The following is a 20,024-nucleotide window of genomic DNA, read 5'->3' on the forward strand; positions in this document are numbered from 1 at the left end:
AAAGACTCCAAGATTAAAGACTCAGGGGTGTGTGTGTGTGTGTGTGTGTGTGTGTGTGTGATGTTGCCTTAAAACTAAGATTAAAATACCCCCCTGCTACTCTTCTTAAATAATGCTTCTCTAGAGTACTTTGTAAATATATATTATCAAACAAATGTTTGTATTTATTGAGATAATTTTGACTTTCTATTAATGTTCCTATGACTTTTTTATTAATTAATGGTTTTTCTTGTATTGTCTAATCTTGTATTCTGGGCTAAACCCAATTTGGGTCTGTGTGTGTGTGTGTGTGTGTGTGTGTGTGTGTTTAATAATAGAAATAATAATAAACTTTAAGTACAAAAAACAAATCTAAAAAACTCTTTTGTTATCCCCAATTTTTGTTACTCCATTACCTCAAATTGACAACTGCTGGCATCTTGCCATAGTTACTTCAAGCTTTTAAAAAATTCAATAAGTAAAATATTGTAGATAAGTTTGAGGTTCTCTTTGCCTTCTATTTCCAGTTTCATTTTTCTCTCCTTTTCTCAGAAGCAACCAACATTCTGAGTTACTGTATATCTTTTACACTATTTTTTTTTTTGCGGTACGTGAGCCTCTCACTGTTGTGGCCTCTCCCGTTGCGGAGGACAGGCTCCGGACGCGCAGGCTCAGCGGCCATGGCTCACGGGCCCAGCCGCTCCGCGGCATGTGGGATCTTCCCGGACCGGGGCACGAACCCGTGTCCCCTGCAGCGGCAGGCGGACTCTCAACCACTGCGCCACCAGGGAAGCCCTCTTTTACTCTGTTTTTAACACACACTGTTTTACACACACACACATACAGGAATAATATGTAATATTGTTGTGTGCATTTTTAGCTTATTTAAGTTGTTTAATGTTATATGTATATTTCTGCAACTTGATTTTTTAACTCTACATTTTGTTTCTGATATCTGTGTCATTGTGTGTGTGTTTTCGTTTATTCTCTTCAAGTGGCTCACAATACTCCTTTCAGCAAATATTACCACGTTTCATTTCCTTATTTCATTATTGATGGACAGTTAGGCTATTTCCAAAATTTGGTGTTACAGACAGTGCTAAAATGACTGTTCTTGTCTCCTTGCACACATTGTTTACCTATTCATCTGTTGAAAAACATCTCGGTTGCTTCCAAATTTGGTAATCATGAGCAAAGCTACTATAAACATTCATGTGCAGGTTTTTGTGGACGTAGGTATTCAACTCTTTGGGGTAAATACCAAGGAACACTATTGCCAGATCATATGGTAACAATATGTTTAATTTTGTAAGAAGCAACTAAACTGTCTTCCAAAGTGGCTGTACCATTTTTCATTCCCACCAGCAAAGAATGAGAGTTCCTGTTGCTCCACATACTCATCAACTTTTGGTGTTGTAAGTGTTTTGGATTTTAGCCATTTTAATAGGTATGCTGTGGTAGCTCATCGTTGTTTTAATTTGCAATTCCCCAATGACATATGATGTGGACATCTTTTCACATACTCCTTTGCCATCTGTGTATCTTCTTTTTTTTTTTCTTTCTGGCCGTGAGTATGGCTTGCAGGATCTTAGTTCCCCAACCAAGGATCGAACCCAGGCCCATAGCAGTGAAAGCGAGGACTCCTAACCACTGGACGACCAGGGAACTCTCCCATCTGTATATCTTCTTGGTGAGGTGTCTGTTCAGATATTTTACCCATTTAAAAAATTGGGTTGTTTGTGTTATTGATGAGTTTTAAGAGTTCTTTGTATGTTTTGGATACCAATCCTTTATTAGATATATGTTTTAAAGAAATTTTCTCCCAGCCTGTGGCTTACCTTATCATTTTCTTCAGTGTCTTTTGCAGAGCAGAAGTTTATAATTTTAATGAAGTCCAACGTATCAGTTCTTTTCATGAATCATGCTTTTGGAGTTGTATCTAAAAAGTCACTAACTACCAAACCTAAGGTCACCTAGATTGCCTCCTATGTCATCTTCTAGAAGTTTTATGGGTTTGCATTTTACATTTGGGTCTATTATCCATTTGAGTTAATTTTTGTGAAAGGTATAGGTCTGTATCTAGACTCATAGTTCTGCATGTAGATGTCCATTGTTTTCTGCACCATTTGTTGACAGGACTCTCCTTTATCCATTGAATTGCCTTTTCCCCTTTGTCAAAGATCAGTTGAATATATTTGTATGAGGCTATTTCTGGGCTGTCTTATCTGTTCCACTGATCTATTTCATCAACATCACACTGTCTTTATCACTACAACGTTATAGTTAGTCTTGAAGTTGGTTTGGTCAGTCTTCTGACTTTGTTCTTTCAATATTGTGTTGGCTATTCTGGGTCTTTTGCCTTTCCATGTAAACCTTAGAATCAGTTTGTTGATATTCACAAAATAATTGCTGGGATTTTGATTTGAATTGCACTGAGTCTATAGATCAAATTGGGAAGCACTGATTTCTTGACAATATTGAATCTTCTTATCCATGCACATGAGACTATCTCTTCATTTCTTTAGCTCTCCTTTGATTTCCTTCAACAGAGTTTTGTCATTTTCCTCCTTAGAACTTGTATATGTCTTATTAGATTTATACGTAAGTATGTCATTTCTTTTTTTTGTTGTTGTTCTAAAGTAAGTGACATTATGTTTTAAATTTCAAATTCCAGTTGTTCATTGCTGGTATATAAAAAAGCAATTGACTTTCGTATACTAATCATGTATTCTGCAACCTTGCTATAATTGCTAATTAGTTCCAAGCATTTTTTTTTTGGTTTTTTGTGGGGTTTTTTTTTGTTGATTCTTTGGAATTGTCTACAGAGATAATCATGTCATCTGTGAATGCAGACAGCTGTACTTTTCCCTTCCCAATCTGTAAACCTCTTATTTCCTTTTCTTGTCTTAATGCATTAACTAGGACTTCCAGTACTATGTTGAATAAGAGTGGTGAGAGGGGATATGCTTGCCTTGTTCCTGATCTTAGTGGGAAAGTATCTAGTTTCTCACCAGTAAGTGTGATGTTAGCTATAGATCTTTTAAATAAATGTTCTTTATCAAGTTGAGGAAGTTTCCCTCTATTCCTAGTTTGCTGAATTTTAGAGTTCTTTATATATTCTAGATTTCGGATATTTGTCAGGTATGTGATTTGCAAATATATTCTCCCAGTCTGTAGCTTGTCTTTTCATTTCCTTAATAGGAGGTTTCGCATGGCAAAAGTTTTAAATTTTTGATGAAGTCCAATTTAATGATTGTTTTTCTTTTACAGATTGTGCTTTGGGTATCCTCTAAGAGCTGTTTATCAAGCCTTAGGTCCTGAAGAGTTTCCCCTATCTAACCCTTTTGTTTGTGCAGAGTTCTTTTTAACTAATAAAAATGCTAGGACCTTGGGATTAACATACACACACTACTATATATAAAATAGATAATCAACCAGGACCTACTGTATAGCACAGGGAACTCTGCTCAGTATTCTGTAATAAACTATATGGGAAAAGAATCTGAAAAAGAGTGAATATATGTATATGTATAACTGAATCACTTTGCTGTACACCTGAAACTAACACAACATTGTAAATCAACTATACTCCAATAAAATTTAAAATAAATAAATAAATAATAAAGATGCTAGTGGCTTGTCTAAAAAACAAAAACCAAATAAGCAAAAAGCAAAACAAACAAAAAACTCTCCATCTTGTTAATTAATCAAATAATTCCTTTTTAATTTTCCAACTTCCGTCTGCCCTTCCATCTATTATTCCTTTTCTTTTGTGTTCCTTTGCAATCTGGTTCTTTTTCTAAGTTCTTTCAATGTTGATGAGAGTCACTCTGTTTAAATTTTTCTCTTTTACCAATATAGGGATTAGGGCTATGGGTTTTTCTCCACATATCGTTTAAGCCATATCATGGTAATCTGATGGACCCTAAACCATACATCTCCAGCAGTCAGATTCTTTGTGTCTCTCACAGCAGTTTGTGTGCCCACAGTGAGTGCTCATTGAATGTTTCCTGTGCTAAAAAGTTAATAAATGAAATGTTTCGATGGCATGCTTCAGTATATAATCAAGCAAGAGAGAAAAATGACTGTAGGTTGCAACACATCCCTAAGAGTTTTAAGAGCCCTCTCCTCACTATGGTACTGTTGAGTTTTACTGATTTGCTCAATCACTCCCAAATACAAGTGTTTTTTTGACATCAAAAATCTTAGAATCCACTGATCCTTCTTTTTCCCCATTTCTCAGATCCACCTTCTGCCCTGGCCATCTTTGTTTTCCACCCTATCCACCTAAGAATGCATAATCCAAATGTTCAACCACTTTCTTACTAATAATCTAAATTCATATGCCCTACTCGCCTTTAAAAATTTTTTGGAGGCAAAAGTTTTCTTTTTTATGTCATGAATAATTTCAAACTTACAGAAAAATACAGAGAGCAATATAATGAACACCAATATGTCCACCACCCAGTTAATAGATGAAGTCAATTTTAAAACTTATTATGGAAACTTTTCAAATATGCACAAAAATAGAGAGAAGGAGAGAATAGGAGAGTGAATCTCCACTTATCAATCACCCACCTTCAATAATCATTGATCTTTTGCCAGTAAGTGGTACCACTAACCACCCAGTTGCCCAAGCCAAAACCCACTTACTAAATTTTAATCCTTTCTCCTGATCTCTATCTGTTCAATACAGAGCCATGTTAATTTTATTTTCTAAATGTCTCTCAGATATACTCACATCTCTTCATTCCCATGGCCCCAACTGTGGCCCAGGCTACCATCATCTCTCACCCGGATTACTGCAAAACCCTCCCTACTGGTTTGCTCCTCTCTAATTAGTTCTCCACCTGTAATTAATAATGTGCCCCCCCTTAATAATTTATCATGCAAAAAAATTAACTTTTTGGGTGTGCAGCTCTATGAGTTTTAACACATGAATAGATTCATATAATTACAACCACAATCAGGAAACAGAACAGTTTCATCACCTCAACAAATTCCTTTGTGTTATCCCTTTGTAGTCACACCCTTCCCTCCCCATAACCCTTGGCAACCATGGATCTGTTCTTCTACATTAATGTGTCTTTTAAAATGTCTAGGGACTTCCCTGGTGGTCCAGTGGTAGAGAATTCACCTTCCAATGCAGGTGACGTGGGTTCGATCCCTGGTCAGGGAACTAAGATCCCACATGCCGCTGGGCAACTAAGCCCGCGCACCGTTACTGAGCTCGCGTGCCTCAGTGAGAGAGCCCACGTGCCAAAAACTACAGAGACCACACACTCTGGACCATGCACGCCATGACCAGAGAGAGAAAACCTGCATGCCACAACTAGAGAGAAGCCCGTGTGCCACAACAAAGAGCCCATGCCACAGCGAAAGGTCCTGCATGCCACAACTAAAGATCCAATGCAGCCAAATAAATAAATAAATAAAATAATAAAATGTCTATGTGTTCATCTCACTCCCTTCCTTAAAATCCTTCTTTGGCTTTCCACTGTTGTAAGCAGCAGCCCTTTTCTAACTTTCAGGTCTCCTCTTTCACCACTTCCCATCTCACATCCTCTGTCACTCTTTTTTTTATAGCTCAGTGTAAACTTTTTTAAAAAATTTATTTTATTGGGGCTTCCCTGGTGGCGCGGTGGTTGGGAGTCCGCCTGCCGATGCAGGGGACGCGGGTTCGTGCCCCGGTCCGGGAAGATCCCACATGCCGCGGAGCGGCTGGGCCCGTGAGCCATGGCCGCTGAGCCTGCGCGTCTGGAGCCTGTGCTCCGCAACGGGAGAGGCCACAACAGTGAGAGGCCCGCGTACAGCAAAAAAAAAAAAAAAATTATTGAAGTATAGTTGATTTACAATGTTGTGTTAATTTCTACTGTACAGCAAAGTGATTCAGTTATACATATATATATTCTTTTTCATGTTCTTTTCCATTACAGTTTAGCATAGGATATTGAATATAGTTCCCTGTGCTATACAGTAGGACCTTGTTGTTTATCCATTCTGTATGTAATAGTTTGCATCTACTAATCCCAAACTCCCAGTCCATTCCTTCCCGCCCCTCCCCGGCAACCACAGTTCTGTTCTCTATGTCTGTGAGTTGGTTTCTGTTTTGTAGGTAGGTTCATTTGTGTCATATTTTAGATTCCACATATAAATGATATCATACGGTATTTGTCCTTCTCTGTCTGACTTCCTTCACTTAGTATGATAATCTCTAGGTCCACCCATGTTGCTGCAAATGGCATTATTTCATTCTGTTTTATGGCTGAGTAGTATTGCATTGAATATATGTACCACATCTTCTTTACCCATTCAACTGTCGATGGACATTTAGGTTGTTTCCATACCTCGGCTATTGTAAATAGTGCTGCAATGAAAATTGGGGTGCACGTATATTTTCAAATTATAGTTTTTTCCCGATATATGCCCAGGAGTGGGATTGCAGGATCACATGGCAACTCTATTTTTAGTTTTTTGAAGAACCTCCATACTGTTCTCCAAAGTGGCTGCACCAATTCACATTCCCACCAACAGTGTATGTCCTCTGTCACTCTTAAGTTCTGGCCAGACTGAACATCTCTCTACCATTCCAATACACTAATCCCTTTGATGATTTCACGCCTTCCTACATACTTTTCACTCTGACTGTAATACAATAACTCCTCCTAACCTCAGATTCCTTCACATGGCTAATTCAGATCTTAGTTTAAATGCCCTTTCCTCCAGGAGTGCTTCCCTGTTCATATTAGGTTGATTGTTGCTGTTTGGTGCTTCCTTTCAGGGTATGTATCACACATTACTGCAATTACTCTATTCAATGTTCCTGTCCAGACTGTAAGCTCTGAGAGTCAGGGCTATGCTTATTTTTTATTTACCACTTAATTTCCAGCCCCCAGCACTTAGCAAGAACTCAATAAATATTTTTTAATAAATTAATAAATGCACTTTTGTATACTATGCAATCTACTTCTTCATCAACATGATATGTATTTTAATGGTTTCAATTGCAGAATGAACATGGAGGAACATAATTCATCTTTGGTGGTAGAATCATCTTACCCAGACTTGGTCATCAATGTAGGAAAAGTAACTCTTGGTGAAAGAAACAGAAAGAAGCTGCAGAAAATTCAGAGAGAACAAGAGAAGACAAAAGTCATAACAGCTGCATGTGCTTTATTAAACTCAGGAGGAGGAGTGATTCAGCTGGAAATGACAAACAACAATGAGCATCCTGTGGAGATGGGACAGGATTTAGAAGAGTCTTTGAGAACACTTATTCTGTCTTCAAATTTGCAGGATTTCTTCAAGACTAAGCAACAAGGGAGGTGTTACTACATTTTTGTTAAGTCTTGGAGCAGTGACACTTTCCCTGAAGACAGTTCCTTTAAGCCCCGCATTTGCAGCCTGAATTCTTCGTTATACCGTAGATCCGGCACTTCTGTGCATCTCATGAATTCAAGAGAGGCATTCAATTTCCTGAAAACCAAGAAAATAAATGCAGAAGTCTTGGGGAAAGAACCTTTTGGTAAAGTTGTCAGGGTTATAACTCAAGACCTCCATAACTCGGATCCTACTTACCTAGTTTTCCAAAAAGACCAGCTTGAATATGGTGAAATCGTGCCTTTTCCCGAGTCTGAACTCATAGAGTTTAAGCAGTTCTCTACAAAACGCATTCTAGAATATGTGAAAAACATAATTCCAGTGTACATCACTGCATTTGCAAACACTGAAGGAGGCTATCTTTGTATTGGAGTCGATGATAGGAGTAAGAAAGTTCTGGGATGTGCTAAAGAAAAGGTTGACCGTGATTCTTTGAAAAAGAAAATAGAAAACACAATATACAAATTACCTTGTGTCCCTTTTTGCCAGTCTCAACGCCAGATAGATTTCACAGTCAAAATCTTGGATGTGTTAGCTGGGGGAGAGCTATATGGCTATGCTTGTGTGATCGGAGTGAAGCCATTCTGTGGTGCACTTTTCTCAGAAACTCCCTGTTCCTGGATGGTGAAGGACAAGCATATTTGCAAACTGACAACTCAGGAATGGGTAAGCATGGTGATGGACACAGATCCAGGTAAGATGGAGAAAACTCCCTCCCTGTCCCTTCTACCTCTTTGGAACCTGTATATTAAACAGGTTTCCCTCTGTTTCCTATGACTTTGAACTTGCCCCACACACTAAATTCTGTGTTTTTTGAATCTTCAAGTATCCTACTTTCCATACATGAGAAAATGTTGTTGGGTGATGAGAAGCCCAAATAAAGTATCTTATAAAAGGCAATTTCCTACATCAGATGAAAAGAAAATTGTCTGGGGATGATTGCCTTGCAGTGGTGTATTGGAACTGGCTCTTACTGGCTCGAGAGCCATTTGTTAACTTTTCAGGAATGTTTTGAGCCAGTTGTTAAACAGTCATTACTAAAAATTAAGTTTTATAAACTTACAGTTCAATAAATTGTATTTAAAACAAATTTAATAAATACAAAACCTAATGATTTACTACATTTTAAGATTATCTGTATGCGTGAGGTTATTTACATCTACTGTATCTATATGATGGAAATACTATAAAATGGTGTATTACGGTGCATGTCTTCCCAACTCTGCATTTAGTGACATCATATTGGTAGCTTAAAATTGTCCATGGTGGGAATATTTACACCACAAATATATGCATAGATAGGTGTACTAAAAGAATGTGCTATGTACCATAAAAGAAATTCAAACAAAACGATATCCAGAAACAGAGGGTGAAGACATATTGAATGGGAAACACATTCAAACTTCCGAATAACATCTCTTTTATGATGGATTTGGCAACTTTCATATGCAATGAAGGCACTTGTCCATACAGGGTGAATGGGGTGTTATCTTGCCATTATGTCTCAAGTCATACCTAGACAGTCTATAATACACCCACTCATAAGGTCTTTTTCAGTGGTGAAGAGATGAACTAACATGTCAGAATAACATGAATTTCCCTTCTTTGTTAAGATTTTACATGGTTGTGCAAAGACTTTGAATCTCAGCTGAGTCTGTCTAGCGGGCCTCCTCTTAGCAGACCAGTGTACTCCAAGAAAGGCCTGGAACATAAGAAGGATCTCCAGCAACTCTTATTTCCAGGTAGTAACTATGGTTTGCCTACTTGACACCAGCCAGTTTCTATGTTAGGATAAGGGGAGATAAACTGTTATGTTTTATATCAAGGTGGAGCACAAAACAAATAAAATGAAGATCAATTACAACATCCATGAACATGTTTTGGGTTTAGGAGAAACAGTCGTGTAAAAGCGCGAAATCACGTTTCAGAACCAAGGACAGTGCCTGTCCTCTGCTCTCATCCTTTGCTCCCACCATGATATGCTTTAGCTATGAGTCCATTGTTGTCCTCTTTCTACACTTCTGGAGAGGAAGAACCACTTGATCGACTCTATGAAGTAAATCAATGGCTTATCTGGCACTAGAATCTGATGCATAAACGTCCTATATATGTGTAAATATCTATTGAGGACCATTAAGTTAATAAATAATGACTGCTCAATTTAAGATTTTATTTTTCACCTTACCTAATTGAGGTCTTTGCATTCGCTTGCATATCAAATTTATATTTTAAAAACTGTCCACAATAAACAGTATTAGATCCAAGAGTAAACATAAACATTGGTAATTACTCTCTAAACTCAGTAAACTCTGTTTTAGTAGAGCTTATTATCATGGAATAAATTATATCTAAAAACAAAATACTGGGCTTTATCCTCATAGAGTGATAACCTATTATTCTGGTATAAAAAAATCAATTTTCCAGGAATTGTACCAAACATTTGAGGAATAAACACTTCCAACACTATTTAAACTTTTCCAGAGCCATAGAAAAAGAATGAAAATTCCCAGGTTATTTTTAAAATGGGAGTAACAGTATTTGCAATACTTGACAGAGATAGCATAAAAAAGAAAAATTCAGACTAATCTTACTTGTGAATGAAGACGCAAAGACAGAACTCCAAGAACGAAAGGATGGATAAACATTAAGAGAGTTATTACTATAATCCATCATTTCTATACATTTATGCAGAAAAAATTTTATGATTGTCTTCTAATATACTGAAATGGTTTTGAAAAACATTAATATACATTTTGATTTTTAAAAGATTCCATAAAATATGAACCCATAGGGCTTCCCTGGTGGCGCAGCGGTTGAGAGTCCGCCTGCCGATTCAGGGAACATGGGTTCGTGCCCTGGTCCGGGAGGATCCCACATGCCGCGGAGCGGCTGGGCCCGTGAGCCATGGCCGCTGAGCCTGTGCGTCCGGAGCCTGTGCTCCGCAATGGGAAAGGCCACAACAGTGAGAGGCTCGCGTACCGCAAAAAAAAAAAAAAAAAAAAAAAAAAAACCAACCCATAGATACTTTTCTTTAAAGATTTTTAAATTACTTTTTTAACATTTTTTTATTCAAAGTCACAAAAATTATAATCATCCTCATCAGTTCACTCAGTCCCATGTAATTAATTTTTTTAACTTGATCTTTTGTTAGCACTTTTATGAATTCATCAGTTTTCCATTAGAGTTCTGAAAATGCTTATTCATTCAGTTCAGCAGTATAGTCAATTACCAGAGACCTGTACTTGTCAGAGTCTTATCTATGAATTCCTTTAAGATGAAAACCTTTTATAGTAACATTTTTGCAAAAGCATCAGAGTACACCCAGAACTGTCTGTAAATGACAAAAGACTTAAAAATGACCACAGCTAATTACTTGATGAAAGTTCATAATAATGCAATTGACAAGGAAATTTAGTTATTTCTGAGATATATATTTTAAAGTAATAACTAGAATTATGCCTTATAACATTATAATAGAACATATAAGATTTTTAGGAATGTCATGTAATGTCTGAAACATTTATATTAACATATTTCTCTTGTAGACTCTTGTGATAGATGCATTATTACATAGATCTGTAAGTGAGTGATGCTTAAGGAGAGTTATCTCAGAGACTAATCTTAGGATCTCCCAGTGGAGGGCTGCACAGAGGTCCCTCCTAGTAAAGTTTTCATAGCTCCATCTTCTCCACAGATATTTAATGAGCACCTTCTTCCTGGGAGGGCTGATCCTACCTCCATCAATGGGGACTGTTAAGGGACACTTTGAGATTCAGGTGCTTTAAGAGTAGGAAGGGAAAGAGAACTAACATTTCTCAAGCAGCTACAATGAGCAGATACCTTTATGCTATTTCATTTATTCCTCACCATAAGAGATGTGCTATTTTTGTACATGTGGATTTTTGTTTGTTTTACAGATGAGGGAACAGAGTCTTAGAGAGGCTAAGGAATTTTCCAAGGTCATAAACGTAATAAGCACATAGGCTTAGATGAAGTGTGTCAGACTTTTCAAGGCTTCTTTTCCTTCACTGTAATATAATAATATTGGCAAAAGAATGTATACAAAAATAAGTAACATCATAATTAATAAAATTAATTATAATTAAGTGTAAGTATAGTAATTTTGATTAATTACAATTAATCATTAAAATAAATGTGATTTTTGCCACTAAATTTATAATTCTTTCCATATCTAGTGCTACCAGGACGTCTGCAATGTACTCCCAAATCCCTCTGGAAGGAGCTGTGTTCACAGAATGAAGGTTTGGAGGAATTAATAAATATGCAAATATATCCATTCTCCCAGGGAATTTTAATCCTTTCTAGAAGCTGGGCTGTGGACCTGAACTTGAAAGAGAAGCAAGCAGTCATCTGTGACGCTCTGCTGATAGCATGGAACAGTCCCCCCATTCTCTACACCATTCTCAGGGAGCAGGATGCCGATGAGCAGTCCTATTGCACCAGCACCGCCTTCACTCTGAAGCAGAAGCTGGTGAACTTGGGGGGCTACTCTGGAAATGTGTGTGTCATTACCAAGGTCCTCCACCTGAGTCCTGAGAGCAATGCGGAGTCCTCAGAGGGTGCAGCATCCCTGATTGATTACCCCAGGTCCTATTACATTGCAAACACTCAGCAAATGGAAGCTTTGTTGCAGTCCCTTGTGATTGTCTTGCTTGGCTTCAGATCTTTCTTGAGTGACCAGCTTGGCTGTGAGGTTTTAAATCTGCTCACAGCCAAGCAGTATGAGATCTTCTCAAAAAACCTCCGCAAGAACAAAGAGTTGTTTATCCATGGCTTACCTGGCTCAGGGAAGACAATCATGGCCATGAAGATCATGGAGAAGATCAGGAATATGTTTCACTGTGAGGCAAATGAAATTCTCTACATTTGTGAGAACGAGCCTCTGAGGAAATTTATCAGGTAAGCAGTTGGATCTTCTTTTTTTTTTTTTGGCCGCGCCCCATGGCTTATGGGGATTGAACCCAGGGCCACGGCAGAGAAAGCACCCAGTCCTAACCACTGGGCGGCCAGGGAAGTCCCAAGCAGTTAGATCTTATTGTCAGCAAATGAGGTTCAGTCTAAATTCCCTCCAAATCACCTTGTTCCTTTTTAAAATTATTATTATTTTCAATTTTTTTCCAATTAATTTATTTTTGGCTGCACTGGGTCTTCATTGCTGCACACAGACTTTCTCTAGTTGCGGCCAGTGGGGGCTACTCTTCGTTGAGGTGCTCGGGCTTCTCCTTGCTGTGGCTTCTCTTGTTGCAGCGCTCAGCCTCTAGGGTGCCCAGGCTTCAGTAGTTGCAGCGCACGGCTTAGTAGTTGTGGCGCACGGGCTTAGTTGCTCTGTGGTATGTGGGAATCTTCCTGGACCAGGGATCGAACCCATGTCCCCTGTATTGGCAGGTGGATTCTTAACCACTGCGCCACCAGGGAAGTCCGTGAATCACCTTGTTCCTTGAGAGTAAGATGGTAAAATGATCTGTGACAACAGTATCGTGTTCATAGGAGTATGATAGAGTAATTTTCCTCCTTTATTGACTCAGAGAAAACCTGAATGTGTCATTTTAATTTTTACAGTGACAAAAAAATCTGCCAGGCAGTGACCCGGAAAAGCTTCATGAAAAATGACTTTAAAAAGATTCAACACATCATCATCGATGAAGCTCAGAATTTCCGCAGTGAAGATGGGGACTGGTATGGCAAAGCGAAAACAATCACTCAGAGAGACAAGGATTGCCCAGGAATTCTCTGGATCTTTCTAGACTACTTTCAGACCAACCACGTGGAGTGCAGCGGCCTCCCTGCTCTCTCAGCCCAGTTTCCAAGGGAAGAGCTCACCAGAGTGGTCCGCAACGCATATCAAATAACCGAATACTTACAACGTGTATTGCAGGAGGTCAGAAAAAATCCTCCACCTAACATCCCCCTTGGGTCCCTGCAGATGCTTCATGAAGCTGAATGGACTCAGGTTGTTGAGGGAACCTTAAATATTGAGGAAAACTTGCCTCTGAATAAAATAGCGACATATGTGGCAGACACTTGCAAGCTTCTCTTTGAAAGGGGCTATTCTCCCAAGGACATTGCTGTGCTTGTTAGCACCGCAAGAGATGTGGAGCGTTACAAGACGGAGCTCTTGAGAGCAATGAGGAAGATAAAGGTAGTGCACTTCACCAATGCGAGTAACATGTCAGGTGATTATATTGTGTTGGACAGTGTCCGAAGATTCTCTGGCCTGGAAAGGAACATCGTGTTTGGGATCCATCCAAAGACAGTTGAGCCAGCTATCTTATACAACATTCTTGTCTGTCTGGCATCCAGAGCAAATCAACAGCTACATATTCTGTGGCACCGTGACGTTTAGGAAGAATTCCAAACCAAAACAAGTTGAAGCGATTACTATGTAAATGTCCATAGGTGACAATCCGCTTGGTATTGGGAGAAACTTCTCTTTTCTGTTCATAGGTCAGCTAGAGATTTGGGCAGAGCTGACACACAGAATTTGGAACTTTCCCTCTCTGGCTCTCTCCTTTCAGGGATTCCTCCCCTACCTCCTTTCAGCAGCTATTATTGTCCCAAACTCTGTCCCCAATTCTTCCACCCAGAATAATAGTGGTTTTCTGAAGGAGATTTAACCACCCTGCACAGCACAGACTATGACCCACCCTGCGGTTAAAAACCATAAAAACAATATACTCGTCCTGTGGCCATTCTTTCTTCTAAGTCTGGACGTCCACAGTGCAATTTTTTGTTTTTTAAAATTTGTCCAGGGTTTATATTTATCTGCAGAAGGGTGGCCTGGTAGAAACTACCTTGGCCATACCAGAAGCAGAATTTTTGGTTCCTGAATTCTTGACATTTCTCTTTCCTATATTGATCCAGGACTTGGGAGATTCCCAAGATAATTCAAACTGTGACCAAGTGGGCCTTAATAATTTTGACAGAACAGAGAGCACTGATAAAATTATTTACTCCTTTAAAACTGTAATCTCCATTTTTTTTTGCCCTCAGAATAACCCAGATCAAGCTTTAATTGTGATAGTAAGCATTAATTGTCACTTTACTGAGAAATTGTAGGCCATTAGAAAACAAAAATAAAGCTGTTTTCTCTGGCTTTCAGTGAGAGATAGCATTAGAAACCAAAATCTGGTTCTAAAGATACACATAGGCCATTAAGTAAACAGAGCTAGGAAAGATACAGCCTTTACAGATCAACTTCTCAACTCAGCTCTACGTATTGTTCTATAACATATCAACTTAAATTTTAAGTCAAGTACATTCTTGAACTGTATTTTTCCCCTTTACTTTTATATTTTGTTGGGCTACTGTTATGGACTGAATGTTTGTGTCCCCCTGAAATTCATAGGTTAAAGCCCTAACGTTTAGTGTGGCTGTTTTTGTAGATTTGTAAGGAAGTAGTTACAGCTAAATGAAGTCATAGGATGGGGTCTTGATCTCATAGGATTAGAGTCCTTATGAGAAGAGACACCCAAGAGCTCTCTCTGTCCCTCTCCCTGTGCACACATAAACAAAAGGTCATGTGAGCACAGAGAGAGATGGCGGCTACCTCCAAGCCAAGAGAAGAAGCCTCAGAATGAAACTAATCCTACTGACACCATGATTTTGGACTTCCCAGCATCCAGAACTATGTGAAATAAATTTCTGTGTTTAAGCCACCCAGTCTGTGGTATTTTGTTATTGCAGCCTGAGCAGACTAATACAGCCACAGAATTATTCTTTGAACTAAAACACATCAGTGTTATCGCTTAATAATGCTAATACAATGACATATTTTTCTGTTTATACAAAACATTTAAAAATGTTTCTAATCTAAAAAATAACAATAAAATATTTGTATAACAAATGGAAATTTAAACATTACATGACTAATATTCCACATATTAGTAATCCTAGTCTACTGATTTCCTCCATATTGCAAGTTGTGAATTTTTCTGCCTGTCTTTCTCCTATCTGTGTTTACTCATGGAATTCCAGCCTCTTGCCTTGAAACCGTAGGCTCTTCTAACTTCAGCAAAATAAAATATATGAGCAAAATAAGGGAAAAAATGTTCTTTCTTTCTGACTACATTAGATCAGATACAACTCTGTACCAAACAGTTATCCTTGTAAATGCTGTCTCTAATGAATTGGTTTTGTAAGATCCCTGGACTTGAGTTGCAATGTCTGTTAAAGTAATTCTTTAGAAGTCTAATTCTGGAGCGAAGACTGCCACCATGTCCTGCCGCCATCCACCGCACAGGGGTGGGGTGTTGCTCCAGGACCTTGCTTCAGACGTGTAAGCTCCCACATCCATTAAACCATTGATGTGTCTGTTGCTGACTCTGGGCTCTTTCTTCAGTCTTGAAGCTGGACAAGCGCAGGCATTGTAGGCCTGCAGGGTGCAGCCCAATAATTAGTGGAGCCAGCCAGAAGACCGAGGAAACTCCCATGAGCGCCAAGATGTCGGAAAATACAGGATGGGGAATGGAAAGTTGCGGGGGCCGTCCACCAGCGTGTGGGGCCCGAAAGTTGCAGGGGTGATCCTGAGGTGGCTGTCTTTGCTGAATGGGGGCTCCCAAGAGATCTGGAGAATAATGGCCTCCAACGGCTCTGCTATTGTATCAAATGAGCTAAGCTATCTTTCTAGAAGGAATTGGTATTTCTCTTGTGCCTTTGAGATATAAATGATCTACGTGGGCTCTCTGGAACTTTAATCTTATGTGATCTCTAAGAGTAAAGGAGAAAAAATAGCTTTTAGGTAAACTCTATAGAAATAATTATGTTTTGGGAATGTCTATTTAAAGTAGTCTCTCTAGATTTTGGTAACTTGAAAATAAAGTTGAAGGAAGAGAATTCATGGGTCATTTCAAATAGGATAAAATATTAATTGCTGGGCGAGTCTAAGTTAATCTAACTTTGCCTGCTTAGGAGAGGAAGAGTCAAGCATTCAAGTTTTCCAATCAGGAAGTGCACAAATACTTGCTTCTTGGTTTTTGCCAGAGATTAAGGTTTTCAAGGGTTAAGGTTATAATCAGTCATAATTCCTGTAACCAAGTTTCTTTATTGATTACATTGTGATTAGGTGTTTAACTGTACCTTTTAAGTCTTTCGTCATTTGTAGACAGTTATTGTTGTACTCTAATGTTTTGGCAAAAATGCTTCATCTTCAAGAAGATTCACACCATTGTAAAGCAATTATACTCCAATAAAGATGTTTAAAAAAAAAGAAGATTCATAGGAAGGCCTTTTTGACCATAACAGGTCTTTGATAAATTTCAGATCATACTGCTGAACTGGGTAAGAACTTAAAGAATACTAATGGAAGACTTAACGGCTTCATAAAAAGTTAACAGAAGGATTGGTTACTGAGTGAACTGGTGAGTATGGTAATAATGTTTATGGGTTTTGTCTGGAATGTTACTGGTTTTGATCTGTGTTTTGCAGATATGGGGAAGCCCTTCCCCTCAAGTTGGTTATGATTTATAGCAATTTGGTAAACTACACCTGTGGGTAAAATTCAAGCATTTTTTTTTTCTCTCTCTGCCTGGTCCCTCCAGAAACTGGGGACTTTTGGGTTCGAGTGTTTCCTGGCATGTGCAGGAATCTCAGTATCTTGGAGACAGAGAAATCCACCAAGGCAGAGCCTGATAGCAGACCTTTGGCATGCTTTGCTGGCTTTGAGAGGACTTTTGGGAATTCAGTCTGAGACTCCTGAGGAGTTCACCCTCAGCCAGTTTGGAGGAGGCTATGTGGTCAATTGACCACACTTATTTTGCAAACAAATTAGTTTTGATTGGCTGTGTTTGCTGGAGATGAGGGCAGATTTAGAGAGAACAATGTTATGTTTCAGTGGATGTTAAATTCTAGTTCTGTTAATTGAGGTCTGTATTTATAAAAGTTATTGTATTAGCCATACTTTTGTCCTGATGTTCTGGATGGAAGGAAAATTATCTAGTGAAATTGTCACAGAGTATTACTACTCATGAAGTGTGACACTGTTTGCTGTAACTCTGCTACTAAAAGCACATGTATAATGCTTGTGTGACAATTGGGTGTAAGTGATAAAATATATGACCTATAAAGTGTTTCCCGATTAACGTATCTCTGAGCCTGTTCACGAGGTCTGATTAGTTTTCCCCCAACATGAATGGCTTGGCGAATATAAAGGAAGACTAGCACCGAGGGACACGTTCTGAACCTGGGGTAGGAGTCAGCACCCCAGCATTGAGGGATGGATATTTTGATCATCAATGCTTTCTATTGAAAGATTTGCAATCAAAAGGGGAAATGATGGAAAAATCTGCACATATTGAGGTATGGGGAAGTCAGAAGGCTTATACATGGTTGAACTTAAATTTTACTGACCAGAGCAGCCTGTTTTTTGGCCTTTCAGACATGCATTGTACATCTGCTTTGTCCATTGAGGAAGGGAATGCATTTGAAAGTCAAGATGGAGTAGCTGAGGTTCAGACAACCAAGGTGAAGCTAGGCGGCCATTGTATACATGTTTTTGGACATGCTCTTGTATTACCGAACACTCGAGTTTTCTGAACTGTATTGCAGACCAGGACAAAAACCACAGGCAGGTGTGGTATTATCTCTGAATGCAGTTACGGCTTGTATTTTGCTTAATTGTCATGATCTCCCCTGTGTTGTGCCTGTTAGATGTCTTACATTTCATCCCTAGCCTGAGTGGAGGAAATCTACTCGAGGACTGAGCAGCAACACTGGCCTCACTGTGAAATAAGTCTAACTGCTGGGTCCACAGTGAGATGCTCTTGACATCCTCCTCTGGACTTCCATGAAAAATCAACCCGGCTACTGTGGCTAGTGGGGAAAAGACATCCCATATGCCAATACATCAGAAGGACCCTGTCAGCATATGTTAATGTGCAATTGACTGCCCATGAGCCCCTCTGGGCTATGCTGTGTGGAATGGAACAGGCTGGCTTCTGAACACACAAGTCCAACTAGTGGGATTAATTGTTTTTTGTTTGGAAAGACCTAATGGGTCCACCCCTAATGGCACTCAACATAACATGGGGTGACAGATCTGTACTGTGCCTGCTGACTCCTGGCTAGACCACCAGAATGTTTCTTTTAAAGCCGGGCCTTCCCCTCCCCATAGGGGTGGCTCTGGGTTTGTGAAAACCAGGGGTGACCTGTCTGTATTGTATTTGTGGCATCTGGTTGCAGCGCCCCCTATATACTTGACCCCAGGGATATCATGGAAGAGGGGCGGACCAAGGTGGTAAGGGTTGTGCAGGGTTAGTAGGGCTAGAGTGTATGGTCAGGCCACTCAAGATGGCTGCTCTCTTGCTCTCTGTACATCCCCTGCCCAACCAGTGCCAGCTTCACCTACACCCTACTCACATGACTGACCTTTCTGCGTACTTGTCCCAAGCCCCAGCTAGTAATTGTTCTTATCAAAGGGGCAGTGAGGGGCTTGCCCCTCTACTGGTTTCCTTGCTAACTGATGAGCCCACCCAACGTCAGTTCCCCTATAACTGGCAATCTCCCTCCTCCCACCCTCCCCAGCTCCCCACCCCTCCTCCGGGAGTGAAGACTGCCACCACAGTGGGGTGTCTCTCCAGGACCTTGCTTCAGACATGTAAGCTCCCCCATTCATTAACCATTGATGTCTCTGAAAAAAATAAATGAAAATAAAAGTCTAATTCTGACTGGTTGTGTCACTTAATGATTTATTTATCGCCCTAGTAATAATATTTTTAAACTATAATATTTAAAAAATATATAAATACTCATGAGTTTCTCTTTAGACTGAAGAGGATTATTGATGCCGCCTTCTTCTTCCATATGAATGAGGAAAGCTTTACCTTGTATATCTGCTGCATTTCTGTTTTAAGTAAAAATTTGAGAGTTTGTGTCTCATTAAACAGAAAAAAAAAATGGTGCTGTAAAATAAATTATTAAATTTTGGAAAAAGGGAGCACTGAGGCCAGTGACTCCATGAGAGGGTCAAATATGACCCAGCAAAAGGTTAAGCAAGATTAACCTCTAGTTGGGTTTTGCTGGGGGTACCTGCCTATCTGCAATCTGGCTCTAACCATTTGGGACCTAACTTCACTAAGATCTGAAAATCTACCCAGCCATTGTAAAAATAAAACAAAATGTTTTTTAATTTTTAAATTTAAATTTTGTTTTAGACTTACAGGAAAGTTACAATGTTGGTACAGAAAGCTTCCATATACCCCTCACTCACTTTCTCGTTTTGTTACCATCTTATCTATGGTTCATTTGTCACAGCTAAGGAACCAACCTTAGGACACTACTGTTGGGACTTCCCTGGTGGCGCCATGGTTAAGAATTCGCCTGCCAGTGCAGGGGACATGGGTTCAATCCCTGCTCCAGGAAGACCCCACATGCCATGGAGCAACTAAGCCTGTGTGCCACGACTACTGAGCCTGCGCTCTACAGCCTGCGAGCCACAACTACTGAGCCCACATGCCACAACTACTGAGCCCTCATGCTGCAACGACTGAAGCCGGTGCGCCTAGAGCCCATGCTCTGCAATAAGAGAAGCCACCGCAATGAGAAGCCTGGGCACCGCAACAAAGAGGAGCCCCCGCTCACCACAACTAGAGAAAGCCCGCGTGCAGCAACGAAGACCCAACGCAGCCAAAAATTAATTTAAAAAAAAAAAT

At 39.5% G+C, this 20,024-nt stretch overlaps 1 protein-coding gene across 1 annotated transcript; it reads left to right on the plus strand.

The window, feature by feature from the left end:
• Nucleotides 1–6,990: 6,990 nt before the first annotated feature.
• LOC132415045 (schlafen family member 11) lies at nucleotides 6,991–14,054 on the plus strand. The gene is made up of 4 exons (XM_059998117.1): nucleotides 6,991–8,053; nucleotides 8,973–9,101; nucleotides 11,556–12,279; nucleotides 12,940–14,054. Exons 1-4 carry the CDS (start codon nucleotides 6,991–6,993, stop codon nucleotides 13,721–13,723), a joined length of 2,700 nt encoding a protein of 899 aa, XP_059854100.1. The 3' UTR covers nucleotides 13,724–14,054.
• The last annotated feature ends 5,970 nt before the right edge of the window (nucleotides 14,055–20,024 follow it).

This window comes from Delphinus delphis, chromosome 19, assembly GCF_949987515.2.
Source record: "Delphinus delphis chromosome 19, mDelDel1.2, whole genome shotgun sequence".
Lineage (NCBI taxonomy): Eukaryota > Metazoa > Chordata > Mammalia > Artiodactyla > Delphinidae > Delphinus > Delphinus delphis.